Source organism: Acanthisitta chloris, unplaced genomic scaffold, assembly GCF_000695815.1.
Source record: "Acanthisitta chloris isolate BGI_N310 unplaced genomic scaffold, ASM69581v1 scaffold2926, whole genome shotgun sequence".
NCBI lineage: Eukaryota > Metazoa > Chordata > Aves > Passeriformes > Acanthisittidae > Acanthisitta > Acanthisitta chloris.
In genome coordinates, this window is record NW_008679577.1 from 132,229 (window position 1) to 147,827 (window position 15,599).

General features: G+C 37.0%; 1 protein-coding gene across 7 annotated transcripts in view; it reads left to right on the top strand.

Moving 5' to 3' along the window:
- NRCAM (neuronal cell adhesion molecule) overlaps nucleotides 1-15,314 on the top strand; it is a 65,321-nt gene extending 50,007 nt beyond the window's left edge. For 6 of the 7 annotated variants that reach the window (XM_009077336.1, XM_009077334.1, XM_009077338.1 and 3 more), the window contains 3 exons: nucleotides 1,737-1,868; nucleotides 4,942-5,020; nucleotides 14,614-15,314. In XM_009077336.1, the coding sequence (XP_009075584.1) occupies nucleotides 1,737-1,868; nucleotides 4,942-5,020; nucleotides 14,614-14,851 (449 nt within the window). In that variant the 3' untranslated portion in view covers nucleotides 14,852-15,314. Of the gene's footprint in view, nucleotides 1-1,736; nucleotides 1,869-4,941; nucleotides 5,021-14,029; nucleotides 14,042-14,613 lie in introns of all 7 variants that reach the window. The other variant, XM_009077335.1, reaches the window with a different exon arrangement.
- Nucleotides 15,315-15,599: the final 285 nt, after the last annotated feature.

Genomic DNA, 15,599 nt, shown 5'->3' on the forward strand with positions numbered 1-15,599 from the left:
TGGGTTCTTTTGCTTGATGCTGTTTCTTACTACATTTGAATGTGAATTGTGCTATTGCATTTTGTCATAGTATGTATTATACAACCTTTAATGCCTTATTATGAATGCATATGTGCAAAACTCAAAATAATTTTAACCATAATGTGAAAACAAAGTTTTATTTTATTTTGACATATAGTTCAGAGGATTGCCTTTCTGATTTTGTTTTGTTAAGATTGCCACTTAGATATATTTATATATTATATACATACATTTATATGTAGCATATAAAGTATAAATGTATCTGTATAGAAGCTATATATTTATGTAACATGTAGTTTAAATTATTGTGCGTATCAGAAAGAATCATTTTCTAAAATATCAGAAAACATATTCTTAAGCAAGGGCTGAGAAATCCTCTGATCATAACTCCACAATAACCAGGCACATTAATTCATTGAATTATTTGAGTGAAAATGAAGTTATAACATTGCCTAGTACGACCAGAAAAAAACATCTAAATAAAGTTAATTTTAGCCTAGTGGAATTCTGGTCTTCTCTGTGGAATGGATGGTAGATACTGTATCCAGACATCAGAAGAGTTTTTATAGGGTCCATGAAAAACCCTCAGGAATCTGAGATCATTGAGAGCTGATGTTTTCAAGCTAGCTGTCTCACCCTCCTTCTTAACTAGGAAATAACATTGAGGCATAAGCTTGAATTCTGTCTATTGGGCAGCTCTTCAGAGAGTTTCATTCTCTTGGGTTTTGGGTCTGGAGAAGCAGCTGAAGAATGAACATGATAGGTTTGGATGGATGTTCATCTTCCTCCACTTCTTATCTTCTTCTGTCTGGAGCATTTATCCCTTATACATCTCGTCCTTCCCTCTTTCTCCCAACAGCAAGTCCTAAGTCCAGTTGCCTGTAGTGTGCTTCAAAACAGTGGAGTGGAAAATAAGCTTCACTAGAAAAATCTTCCTATTGTGTTGGAGACCAGTAGGAGAGATCCAGCCCCTAGAACACACAGATAATTCCTGTCCTTATTAGTGACTGTAGTGTTTCCCCTCTAGTTTGCTTAGCGTTTACTTTATCTTTCAGCTAGAGTTAGCATTTGGAGAGAAACAGTGCCAAGGAAAGGCTTTGGATCGTGTTAAGCCCTCACTAATGCTAAATCATGGCAATCATGATAAATTGTAGGATGAGGCATGGGTTTGAGGAAAAGAAAAAGACATGATGCTTAATAAGGTTTTAAAGGATGCTTCATTGTTTATTTTTAGTTGAAATTGAATGTTAGGGCCTTGAATGACCCATCTGTTTCCCCACTTCAGACTGATGGGAATGCATTAGCTAATGAGTATTGGCTTTTTATTCATTTCGAGAATGCAGTTGACATGTTTGTGTGAATTATAATTTGCAATTTCATTTCAGTAGTTTAATTAGTGTAAAATGGTTGAGAATAGTTTTGAGGCTTATGGAAAGCAATGTAATATGTGTGCAGACTTTACAAAGTATTTGCTAAACTTAAATGTTGGCAGACTTCTTACATACTAGAAAGTAGGTTCTAAGCACATGTACTTGAAAATCTTTTGAATAACGAAAATATTCACAAAGTACAGTATCACTGTTTTTCTTAATACTATTTTTTTTTACAGTGACTGTTATTCCTTAGTGAAAAATGTATACTGGCTATTATTTATCTGAATTAGCACAGCATTTAAATGCAGTAAAACATCTAATTTTTCTTCTTTTTTCCTCCAGCAATGGCAAGCCGGCAGGTAGACATCGCTACTCAAGGATGGTTCATTGGTCTTATGTGTGCTGTTGCTCTTCTGATCTTGATTTTACTGATTGTTTGCTTCATAAGGAGGAATAAGGGTGGCAAATATCCAGGTATGCTATTTAACAATGAAAGTACAATTCATCTGTTGGCAACCCATTAGGACAGGTCTCAGGTTCACTGGAAAGTTTACATTTGCTGCTGGTTTACATTCACATTGTGTATATGGCAAATCAGCCTTAGCATTTCAATCGGCATCAGTAGAAATCCTCAATCTGTTTAAGCATAAAGTGCCTCCTTCATTCATGGAGAGTCATATTACTGCATTACCTCTCTAAACCAGTTTGAGCTTTGTTTGAAGTATCACCAGTGCTGCACTTTCTGAAATCTAGTGTAGGTAGGTTTAACCCACCTAAATGAGCTGAGCAAGAACTTAGTTGGTCAGAAAGTGTGGAAACATATACCTGATCATAGCCACCATGTTACTTTAAAGTACCAGGAATGCATTTCATAGGACAAATCTCTTCATACATTATTTTGTCTCAAATACATATTCCTCCCCAGAATCTGTGTCATATTCAGCCTCTGCATTTTTGCAGCTAAGTTTGAAGTTGCCATCCTTAGTTAGGCTGGTTTTCTTCTCTAATTTTTTTCTTTATAAGAGGGGGTGGGAGTGGGGGTAAGGGTCTTTTTAGTGTTAGGTGTAGGAACAGCCAAATATATTTTTTTATTTTTAATTAAAAATTGGGAGTATACAATGTACCTGTGTCAAAACTCTCATTCCTCCTGGTGTACATAGTACAACATGCATCTATGTGTATGTATGTATGTGTGCATACATGTGTCATATATATCTTTCCTCGGTCTTATATTTCTGTTCATATAGTAGTCCATAGACTAAAGCTCTCTTGAAAAGGATAGTGAGAACCAGTTTGCACAGTACTGCCAGATAGGATCTCAGAGCAGCTGTTGAGGTATGAGTGGCTATGAATGAACTTCATCAAGGGATAATTTGATTTTTCATTTTCCTCTCTTAGATGCAATAGAAAGTACAATTTTGATTTAATGAAAAAAATCTGTTCTTTTTGTATTTGTATCTTTGTATTACAGACTCCAAAGGTTTGGAAATTATATAAATGTCCAGGCTCTAGAATGATTTTTTAAAGTCAACCCAAACTTCTTGAAGTTCATGGTGTTGATTTGGACATGAAAAAGAGGGATGTACTTACAAAAGTACAAAAAACCAAAACCAGACTCTGTTTTAATTTCTCCTGCTTGTTCTGACCAGTGCACTTCTGGGAATTAATGTCAGTGAGCACTCAGAACTTTTCCTCTTCTTAGGGAAATCTTTTATAGCAGATTATTTTTACAAGAAGATAAGGTCACATTATAAAGTACAAGAATCCTACTCTGCCCAATCTAACCATTAAATTGTTTTATAGAGGGAGCAAAGATTTGTAGTGACAGCACAAATTAAGTAAGGGAAATTTCTGTGGCAACTGCCTATGCCCATGAAGAACAGACAGGAACACAGTATTACGTAAAGTTAGGCTGAAGACATCATCTTAGTTTTTTTCATAAGATTTGGATTTTTTGAAAGAGGAAATTAGGTTATGGAGGATATAGGAAAAATGTGTCTTAGTGGAGAGAATAAAGAAAAGAGAAGGAGAATTCAGAGACTGAAGCAAATGCAGTGATGAAACTGAAAAGCACAGGGATGACTTGGAGTGAGCCATTGTCTAGAAGAAGGTAAAACAGCTTTTGAGTAAAAGTGTAGAAGGCAGTTGGATACTAACATCGTGGATCCCTGATATGCTGTTCTTTTCTCTGCTTCTGCAGGCTTATTAGTTGTAAGATTCTCATTTTTTAATGCACAAATATATATGCATACGCACACACATATATAAAGATAGACCTTGACTGTTTATAGGATTGTCAGATTCAGTATGTTGTGGTGTTTATAGCAGTGACTCTATAGCTAATTTCTTGTGTCATTGCAAATGTACTGTTCCATGGGTAGTGACAAATGGAAAGCACAAAGTTATGAACTCTTTTGCATTGTAAGATTGCCTGTGGTTTGTGGAAAGTAATCAATTACTTCCCTAGGAAATTACAGCACCCAGATACATCTCAAGGTGTTATGCATTATTGTAATTACACACTTGGTAAATACTGTCAGGAATGATTCATATCATCTTAAATAACAGCATAGAAATTAATGATGTACAAATTAAGTGTGGAAATGGCCAGAGTAAAGGAGAAGAGATTGTATATTGGATTATAGAACTGTATCTGCTAAACAAGGCAAAGATTTGAGTAGTTGCCAGAAAAACAGAAATGAAAAGGCAAAGGGAAGAACCATAAATATAATTCATTAAGTCAGTATATTATTTTACTCTTGTCAACAGTCTTAACTGACAGGAATATATGTCATCTGTAAACATCTGAGCCCTCAGGTTCTTGCAGGGTTCTGTGTTGAAGTGCTACATATATTTTTTTAATAGGGACAAGTGACATACCTGAATTAATTCCCACCAGGGAACAATGGCTAAACCTAAACCAAGGATGTGCAAGAGATGCAATTGTGTTAAATTTAGGTTCCGGTTTAGGTGATTTTGCTTTTCTTGTGATCATGTTATAGAAAAGAAAAAAATTAGCAGATCATGCCTATTTTTTCCCAATATTAATAATTTGTTAAATACTATTTAAAATTCCCTGGAGTCTTAGTGCATGAAATGAAAGCAGAAAATGTACAAACTGACAGTGAACAGAAGTGAATCTGATTCAAATTTATCAAACAATATGAGAGGAATATCAAGTGGAAATACAGAGCATGGTCAAGTAAAACTAAATTATTCGATTTCACTAAACAATAGCTCTAATAATAAAATAAGTAAATTATTTTGGTAGAATTTTTAACAAAACTTTAGTGCTAGAAATGAAGATAAAGTTCAGCTAATGCAAAATGACATGCAGTATTTTATACTTGAATGAAAATAAAATTCTCAACTAATTAACAGATCTTTTCCTTAAAAAAAAAATAGTAACAGCCTAAGGCCCCATTTAAAAAAAATCATTTTTATTCAAACCACATTCCTGCCAAATGAGATCAGTTTGAGTAATTAAGGTCTTAGGGTGTCTCATCTTGCAGTTTCATGATCAAAAATACTATTTCAAATATTTTAGTGAAGGAAAAGGAGGATGCACATGCTGATCCAGAAATACAACCTATGAAGGAAGATGATGGGACATTTGGTGAATACAGGTGAGCAACTGATGTGGTTTGTCACATTCACTGTTCATGTCACACATGTACTGTATATAGTATCACACGTATTAATTCAAGACTAACCTTTTTTTCCATGTCAAAGAGTCTCTATAGACAGCATTTCAGCCACAGCATTAAACCAAAATTATCCAGGCTTAGTAAGCCATTGGCTATTGCAAGGTAAACTCCAGATTCAAACACAGTTGTCCCAAAGTGTGGAATCTTCATTTAGAAAGCCATCTTTCAGATAGCTTGAATACCAGACACAGTGTCCTTTCAGTTAGGGAACATTTAGCATTATGGTTTTTGAAAATAAATTCCTAATTGAAGCCTAATTGAAAGAATTTTGTGTTGACTGGAAAATAAATGCATTTAAAATGGCTCCCAGAACTAATATCTAATCCAGTAACAATGAAGAGATGTTATACACAGAGGTGGAAGAATACTACCAGAAAAAAATCTCCCTTTCATGTATTTCAGTACAAGATACAGAGCATGCAGCTTCAAAGCATGTGGCACTGCTCCTATTCCTGACTCTTGCTTTGCTGTAAATGCAGCCTAGCCAAACCTCCTAGCATTCCCAAAAGCATGACATGGGCAGTCTGTTCATATAACAGTTATGAATATAGCTGATTAAGTAAGAAGCATTTTATTTGTTGGGGTTTTTTATTAGTGCAGAAAATAATATTATTTTGAAATAGGTCAAGACCATTATCTTTTACATGGGTGTTACCATAGATTTTATAGTGTATTCCTGTGTCCGAAACATTGTAGAAGCTCTTTATTGTTTTGAAGATTTGACATTTACAAATGTACATAGGAAAATCTTTTTTTTTCAAGAAGTATGTATTGCGTTGCCATAGCTTCTTTATGGAGGAGAAATGTACATCTTGATCTGACAGGAACAGATGTACAGTTCTGAATGCCAAAGAGCACTTTCTGTTTATTCTTCCTTGATTTAAAAAAATACAATACTCTGTTCTAAGGTTAATGAGTTCAGAATAGTATTTTATTATAGTACTAAGTGCATATGAATTAATTAAATAAGTACTGTGTAAGTTTTCCTGGGCAGTTTGCATGCTCCTTTATTGCTCCACTGGTTTTCGATACTTGGAACTTTCAGCAGCAGAAATTGACCTTTGTACAGAATTGTACAAATGATATTGCCTTGATACATGTTTTCTCAGGCCTGGAATAAGTATTTCAACTCTGCTTTCATGTATGACCTGTAGCAAGATTTGAATTTATGTCTTCATATTTAAGTGGCTTGAGTTATTCTATAGAATAATTTAGAACTTTGTTAAATTATTTTATCATGCATTTATCCACCTCATGTCTGGTGAACATGGACAGATGCATGCCAGGTTTTCAGACTTGTTCATATGAAAGAGCTCATCACTATATCATGCAAAAACTCCTTTCTAAAATGTATTTCTGTGTAATTAGTCTATATTGGGCTTTCCTCTTTTTTCCTTAGAGACAGGGCAGCAGCAGCAACCAGTCAGATTACAGAAGATATCTTGCCACCCTCTCTGCAGCCCAGCATCACTGCAGTCACTCAGTTCCCAGTTTGTCTGCCTCACATGATGTGGTGCTTCTTTGAGGAAAAAAGGGTATAGGGTTTCCCTTGAAAAAAAATGTAATTTTTGAAAGATCTAGGAATTCGAGTATTTTGAACTTTTTTCATCACTTCAGGTCCATGTCTGCTTGGACAGGAAAGAAACTGGACAAGGAAAAGAAAAGAAAAGGTAGCTGTGCCAATTCTTCTGAAGCAAACCCTGTCTTTACCAAAGCAAAATCTGTGAGATCTGACAGATCCAGCCTCTTCAGAAGGTCAGGGGATCAATACTTCAGCACCAGATCAGAGACCTCCTACACCAGGAGGAGGGCTAGGCAGTCGTCAGAGCTTGCAAGGGTTAGTTCTGCCTCTGCTTCCCTCTGCCGAGAGGAGAAGAGGTCAGACGCGTGGAAGTACAGGCATGGCTCTAGACATCACACTCCTGAGCAAGAGATAATGGGGTCGGAGGAGGGCTCAGATTCTCAGGCAGGACAGCCTTCCCCTTTCCAGCAACCTCTCAGCTGCAACTCCATTGGTGGCTCACTGGCAAGGCAGCACTCTTCTCTCCAGCACTGGTGCAGCCAGACCCCAGACTGCAGCTCAGATTCAGAAGACACTCAGAGCTCCTGCCACAGGAAGGTAAGACCTTCTACTACTACTCACTTCTCTGAATCTGAAAAGAATTCATTAATGAAGTCTGTAATTTTGCCTGAGCTAGCTACTGTCTTAAAAGATGCTTTGACAGCAGCCAGACAAAGTATCATATCTGTGGCACAGGCTAAGCCCCATTCAGTGAAGCATCCCAGGGTACCAGTTACAGAAGTCCCAGTGGTTCCTCTAGAAGCGTCTGGGAGCAGTTCCCAGACTTTTGATTCTGACCATGTGGACAGCTTAAAAGATCAAACAGCTTCTGGGAAGGACAAATCTGAGGGTGAGTCAGACCCTGAAGATGGGGAGTTGGCATCTGTGTCCCCAACAGAAGAACAAGAAGGACCAGGTCCTCTGCGTAAATTTGACCCGGAGAATCAGAATTATCTGTTCGAACACATAAGGAGGGTGTTAATGCTAAAATCTTCCAAATCTGAATGTGCTTCAGAAGAACTGCTTATCCCCTCTGAGGAAGGCAAGGTAGATAACGCGCTTCCTATCCATTCAGCTGTGGAAGATCTTGTCTGCAGGGTTTGGGGTAATCCTGAGGCCAAGCATGAAGCCCCAGCAGTCCTACGTAAGCTCTATCCTTTTCCAGTGGATAAAGCTGCTTTGTGGGGGACCTTGCCTGAGGTAGACAGAGCATTGGTTACTGGTCATTCCGTACTGGCAGTGGCTGCGAATGTGGATGCTCTCCCTAAAGACCCTACTGACAGAAAGGTTGAGGAAGCAATTAAAAGATCTTTCAAGCTAGTTGCAGCCCAGCTTGGAGTATCTATCTACTGCACTTACGCTTCTAAAGCGTTACTAATGTGGTTGGAAGAAGAACAAGCCAGATTCAAAAAGAAGTGGGTCCCATCTGGTGCCATGCGGAGGAAACGTAGGCTATGTAAAATTGCAGCTAATTTTATCCATGATGCAGCTGAGGATTCTCTTAGGCTCACTGTTAAAAACATGGCATGCCTCACTGTAGCCTGGAGAGCTATATGGCTGCGTCCTTGGACCTCATCGCGAGAGCTAAAATGTAAATTGCTGTCCTTACCATACAGAGGGGGAAAGCTCTTTGGTGAATCCTTGGTCCAGATCATGAAGGATCTCTCAGAACACAAACACTCCTTACATCAGATGAAAAAAAAGGGCTCTGTTGGAAGCTCTTCCTTTTCTTATCCTCACAAGTGTCTGAGCTCCTTGCGTTCTCCTCCAAAGTTCAAAGGAGGGAAGGGAAAGTACAAGGTATCACATTCATTTCATGCTAAGTATGAAAAGACATCTCACTTTCAGAGAGACACCAGACCATCAGGAGGAACTTTCTGAGAACATAGACTTGCTTCCTGCTTTCTCAGGAACTGAGAAGAGTGGAAGACTTGGAAAAATATACTGAATAGACTTCAGTATTTCTGGACAAGTAAGCCCAATGCTTGGAAAAAATTAGTTTTTTCAAAATAGGATTTAAATTATTAAATCACTTAGATCTTAATGACTAATTAAGATATTTTAGAGAAGTCACAGCTCTCAATTTTAGGGGAGGTTTTTGTCACATATAATTTCTAGGCTTCCCAGTGGTCTTGGGATGGCTTGGATTTGTTTTTGCACTCCTCAACTGTTTCTAAGAGCATAATTCCTGCAGAGACAGCCAACATGGGATTGTTCTGCCATACTGATCTAATGGAGGCAATAATGCTTTAGAAAATGCAGGTGTTACAGGAATCACAGAATGATTGTATGCACTATGTTCCTGTGACTGGACTAATTTCTTCACTTTTACACGGTAAGGGAAAACAGAGCCTCTGTAGCAAACTGCACTGCGATCTTAGTGGCAGAAAACTGAGATAGTAAACTGTGAACAGTCAATGCTTACAAGAAGAAAATGCAAGAAATGGAAGTACTACCACAAATGTATGTTTAAATTAAAATTAAAGACTATCTAGAGCTCCAGTTCGGGTCAGTGTCGGTGTATAAATCAGCTTAGGTTTCCATCCTGGGCCCTAAATCGAGAGCAATTATGACAGCTACAGACCTGTGGGTACATGGGTAGGGAGGGACTGCAATGCTTTTATTTCTTAGTTAACTTCACAGGGAGAAGGAAAGCTCAGCATCTCATTGCAGCCTAGAAAGTGTTCTTAGAAAGATGAAACAGGACAAGTCAACTACAGTAGTAGGACCTGCTAGTAACACAGGATGTTTGCACATTTTGTTGAGTTATTTTCCCTCTTTTCTTTAACATTTTGACATACACAATGTTTTTCCTAGAAATCCTTGGATATGTTATGAGAGTCTTTCCAGAGGAGAGTTCTGAGACTGCTAGATAATATATTACTCTTCCTTCTTGTTCTGGGTTCATTAACAATGAGAATATAGTTTGTAGCTACAACAGTATTTTTTTCTCTTGTAGTTACTCAGTTTTACTGGAGCTTTGGTGTGTTTCCAGAGGGAACTGGTCATGATTTTGCCTCAGCACTGTAATTCTAAGCTTGGTGCCTTCTAGCACAAGAGATAATCTCAGTGGACTTCCTGAAGAGCTCTTGTCTCAGAAAAGTCCATTGGATTTGGCAGTGGTCTTACTGTGTTCTAATTTATGCACGTGTACTTTCCTTGATGGTTCTTATTTCAGTTCTTAAATTCTGTGTCATTGTTTTTAAATCAGTGCTTTGATTTCCCTTTGTATAATTTTCAAACAGAGATAGGAAAGGTGAAAAGTTGGTTACATTTCTCTCAAGCATACTTTTCTTTAAATTTTCACAAGGAGTGAGTCAGGTTCTTTGACTAATGACATTTTTTTCAACACACTGCCACTTAAAGCCAGAGCTTAGCCTTAGATTTTCCAGCTTCCAGGTCTGAAGATTGAGTATTACAGTGATGTAAAAGAAAAACTACTCAGAAGACTAATATGGATGTGCTTAAGTCTTAGCTAATAAGAAATAGGAAAATGGTTTGAAGTCTGGGTTCATACAGGTGTGTAAGTGTAGGGAGAGCATTTGTCACCTGCACAGAGCAGAACCCTGTTAGGTATTGAGTCAGGGATTCTCCTGGAGTGTGCAGGGAAGCCACAGCATAAGGTACTTCTGTGGCATTATATGACTGCTTACACTTAAACATTTATGGGCTATTGACATGAGGACACAGAAAAAGGAATCTCCTGCCAACAGTTTTCATCTTCTGCATCATCTTTCTGTGTTCCGTAGCCCAGAATGCTTTACCCATTTTGTTTGGTTTATGCTGCCTTTCATCTGACAGTTGTGTTGAAAGGAAAAGTAGTATATTGCTAACCATATATTGAGTCTTTTTGCATGTCCATGAATGTGGCTAAGTTTAGTGGGAGCTAGTTGCCTGCTGGACTGCAGAGGCATCGTAAAACTGTCTTCCCCATTCTGACTGGTTGCTGCATGTACCCATATCTAAGGAAGAAAAGTTGAAAGAAGAAAGGAGATTTCAAGGTACATATTTCTTTCAATAACTGATGAGCTTGTGAAATGGAACTACTTTTTTAAAAAAATAAATTTATATTTTGCGCTTATGTTATTGTTACGTTCATACTTCTTGTATCTCAATCATTAGCTGCAAGTTTGATATGTTTAATTAAACTAAGAAAAAGGAACATGTCTTCATACATTAGCAATCATTCATGAATAATATTTAAATCATGCTTTTAGAGTATGTTCTAATATTAAACAGTCTTCTTAGTACAAGAAATGTATGTGGTACATATCAGTACTTATCAAAATGGTTGGTACATATCAGTCTTCACTGAGAAACTTTCATCCTTAAAAAGTTACTAGTATGGAATTTATTTATAAGGCAACAAATAGTAAAAGTATCACTACACTTAACTTGCCTGGCTGTCTAATCTAAACATACAATTAATACCCATTCTCTCATCTAGTTTGGTTCCCTCTCAGTACTTGTTTTCTCACTATTAGTCGTATGCACTGCACACATGACACTTCTAAAAAACTTCATCAATTTCCCACTGTAATTTTAGTCAACCCAATTTGCACATTATTTTTTATAGCAGGATATTACACTAGGTAAGTATAAAAGTCAGTAAGCAAAACCACAACCAAAAACTAAAAGATGTTGTGATCTATCCTGATTGCATTGTGGAATGGTTTTATGAATAATTGTAAGTAAGATTAGCCAATCTTGCAGACACTGTATCAAAATTTATGGCTTTAACATGTTTTTGCAATGTAATATTATATATTCTACAGCCTAAAGTGTTCTATAGCTCTTTGGGCATCCAGATTTAAAGTGCAATTCAGCAGCTTTTGCGGTTTGCTACTTGACAGCAAACAGGTAATACATTCAGTTCCCCAGAGCACCCAGAGCAAAAACCTTCCCTGTTTTGTACCCCCAGGGTAACAGAAGTGCCCTCCAAAACATTGATGTCTTCACTTTTTTTTCCCTCTCCTGTTTGTTTTTTTTTTTAGTTCTTTCTTACTGAATTTCTTTCTCTTCACCCAAAACACTGTATTCATTTAATCTAAGAGTCATAATCCAGTTTTATAAGGAATAAATGGTATCGTGGCATATGTTTCATTTTCCTGAACAAGGAGTAGAAAGCACCCTGGATAATCCCACTTGTTTTTCCACTGCCAGAGTCTTGGCAGAACCTCTCTCTGGACTTGAATAGTGCAACAAGGGAATGAATCCCTGAGTTCAGATTTGATTTTTGCATCTGCTGCCTGTGCTCTCACACCAGTGTCCACCTCCATGCAATGCACTCCTGGGTAAATCTGCAATTTTGTTTGGTTTTAATTATGGAGACAGTAGAATCGTATCCTTACTAAAATATAGAAAAATCACAAACACAGTGCAACCAACTGTGTATTTCCTCATTGTCTGGCTTTGTATACATAAACCTTCTTTGCAAAAATACAAACAGCAAAACCGTAAGAGCAACACAAAGCAGAAGTTCCCATACTCAGATTTATTGAAGTTATAAAGGAAAACTGAGCTTTTTATTGGATTAAACACCAAAATGTGGATATTTTTAATAGAGTAATGGTGTATTATTTATTTAGTGTACATTCCAGCCTAGTGAGTTACACTGGATAGGGTCATACTTCAGAATATTTGCAAAGGGATTCATGGCCAATTGGAATATGGTACAAATACAATTTAAATTCATTTTCATTTGTACGTATTATGGTGTAAGTAATTATGAAGCTATTCAACTAAAATTAAACAACAAACCATACACAAATGTTCTGTAGTTAATAGTCTTACTGAGAAAGTTTTAACCACTGCAGGTCTTCTTTGGGAGTAGGACTGGTTACTAATTGAAAGTGAGGCTCTGGTCTTCATTTGACTCGTATAGCCTGTGGAAATGACTCCAGCACCCTCTGATGAGGGCAATGGAGAAACTACATTGTGTGTATTAAATGCTCAATTCTGCTTCAGTACCTTAAATACAGGGTCCTTCCAAAATGAATTGTCTTCAGTAATGTCTCTGTAATCTGCCTGTGCTTGCAATGTTACAAACATTTTAACTTTGCTGCTGTTTTATTGACATTTTGGAGTAGCTTTCTTTTAAATGTTGCTGGTCTGTGTGTTTGCAGTATCAGTGAGCACAGAGGATCAATGGTATGACATTTATCCTCGTGCCTTGTACACAGCAGTAACTAAAAAGTCAAGTTCAGAGGTTTTGCCTTTGTGTGCATGAAGGTTTTCTTACATGTTAAAAAGAGAGAGGTTCCTGCCACTTTTTTTCCTGGTGTTTATGCAGAATGATTAAGTCTCTGATATGCTTTTTTTTGGTAAGTATATACATACTAGAGGTGTCTTCTTTTACAATGTGAGCACTTAGCGTCTTCCAAAACCAGAGTTGATCAGATGAGGAGAAGCAGCTTGATAGAAAATTGGTCGTATGATTTTCTAGCAATAGTGAAGTGTTTCTCAACAGGGCTTTTATTAGCCAATGGTATGATCTGTGTGACCTTGTACATGCTAAGTACAACATATATGTGGTTTCTCTGGGTGTTCAAATATATTAATTAGAAAAAAAATACATTCTTTACAGAACTAAGATATTTGGTTTTAGGAATCAGAGGGTTAAAAGAATTTGCTGAGTATATATTCAGTGTAATATTCTGGAAACTATAAAATGTGATTTAATTTCTTTGGTATTTTATACATGTTTCTTTATGTTTTCCATACGCTGTGTGTCTAAATAAAACCCCCAAACCACTTACTTTTTTTGTGCCCTATATGCAAATAAAGTCACATGCTCTGTTTAAGACAAGGTAAGTAATTGCACCCAAAAGTGCAGCTGGAAACAGTGGGGCTTAATTCAAAATGCTTTGGAGCTGCTGCTGAAATCGTCATCTCGAAACTGAAGTGCAGTGTAAAGGATTCTGAAAAGAGCCCAACTACATCTATTTCATGAAACACAAGCCACCACAGCTGCAGGTTTATTTGAGGATGCTGATGTTGCTGCAGCTTTTCCACTGACAAGGGAAAGACCACAGTACTTTGCTGCAAAGATCTCTCCCCTTGCCTTGATTTCATTTCCTTTTGCTTTTGTCCTCCAAATCACCATCATCATTGTCAGAATGTTATCAGTATGGTAAGGAGGGGTTGATGTGATAAGTAATGAAAAAGGGTAAGCATGCTCTCAACTCCTCAATTCTAGCTACTGTAAGCTAAATTGTTGCTTTACCTGTCATACAGTAAATATATTAGCAATTTTAAGAGCAACTTATTATTGATAAAATACTGATCACTATCAGGATATGGACTTTGCTTTTCTTCTTAGGCTATTTTCATTTGTTTCTTCTGCACCCTTTTAATGGAATATGTAGGTCTCTTGAAAGGTAAGGTTGAAAATTGCAAGTCTGGCCTGCATTATGTAACAAATTATTTGAAATGCAGCACTTTTATTTTCTTTATACTAGTAAAGAAAATCAGTATATTTCATTTAACCAAATTCATTCTTCATTCATGTTCAAGGAGTCAAAGAAATTAAGAAGTTTAACAGACTAACTTCACGGCACATCATAAGCTTGTTACTTTGGAAAACAAATAAATTGGGTTTTTATAACTTTACAACCCACTTTTTAATGCTTGCAGTTGCATCTAAATGGCTTCCAAGCCAAGGGCCCAGGTCTTATCATTGAAAAGTCATGCACGATGGGGGGAGGGGGAAAAGAAAGAAACCACAAGCTCCCCCTCCCTCCACTGAAGACATTCCCTGATTAAACCATTCCTACACCATGTTTTCATGTGAACTACATCATATTGATTTGCCTCTACAATGTGATGTGGGTTTACTAAAGGATTATAGGGCTGCACACACGCTTCCCATAAACTCTGCATGCATGGCTGACTTTGTCTTAATGCATCATACACCCATTAATTCCATGCTTTTGTTTGTTTGTGTCTGCAGCGATGCAGAGGACCATAAACCTCTAAAAAAAGGAAGCCGGACACCTTCAGACAGAACTGTGAAAAAAGAAGACAGTGATGATAGCTTAGTTGACTATGGAGAAGGTGTAAATGGTCAGTTCAATGAGGATGGCTCCTTTATTGGACAATATAGTGGTAAAAAAGAGAAAGAACCTGCAGAAGGAAATGAAAGCTCTGAGGCTCCTTCTCCTGTAAATGCCATGAATTCATTTGTGTAACCACAGAACTCGATCCCTTGGTACCTTCAGTTTGTTTAAAGCACTTGTACATCCTCCTTCTCATACTATGAACACACAGGTAACAGAGCTCCTCACCACCAGGTGTTAATGCTATGAGAATATGCAGCTCAATACCATTCTAGAGCATAATGACACAGTAAGTGGTATGTTAGTATGAATCAAAATACAAATTTCAAAATTTATTTAAAACTTGGGTTTGTTTTTTGTTTTTTTTTTAAAGGAACTGACACAATAACATTGACTTGTAATTTTGTTTCCTGTTGAAAATACAGTATAATGCATGGGGGAAAAAAAGCTACACAATTCACAGGTAATCTCGTGTACACTATGAAAACATGGTTTGACGATTTGTTCTGCAGTCCTCAGCTGAATCCCTGGGTATGAATTCCGTTCTCATTGTCAGAGTGTTATAGTAGTATTATATAGAACTTCAATGTCTTTGTGGACATTGTTGTGAAATTGGTGACTTAATGTCTAGCTATCATATGTCTATTTGCAAGACAGTTAGGAACAGTATGTACAGTATATAATTGCTAAATGATTTAAGTATGACACTTGCATTTACTGATGCTTAATGAGACCCTATTATCTGCTCTTTGCTCCTATTACTTTATAGCCTTTTTAATCTATCGAGTATTACAGCAGTACAGTGTTCTATTTTTACATCAAAACACATTGAATTGATTTTAGGGCATAAAAGATACGCATTGCAATGCATTTTGGAATT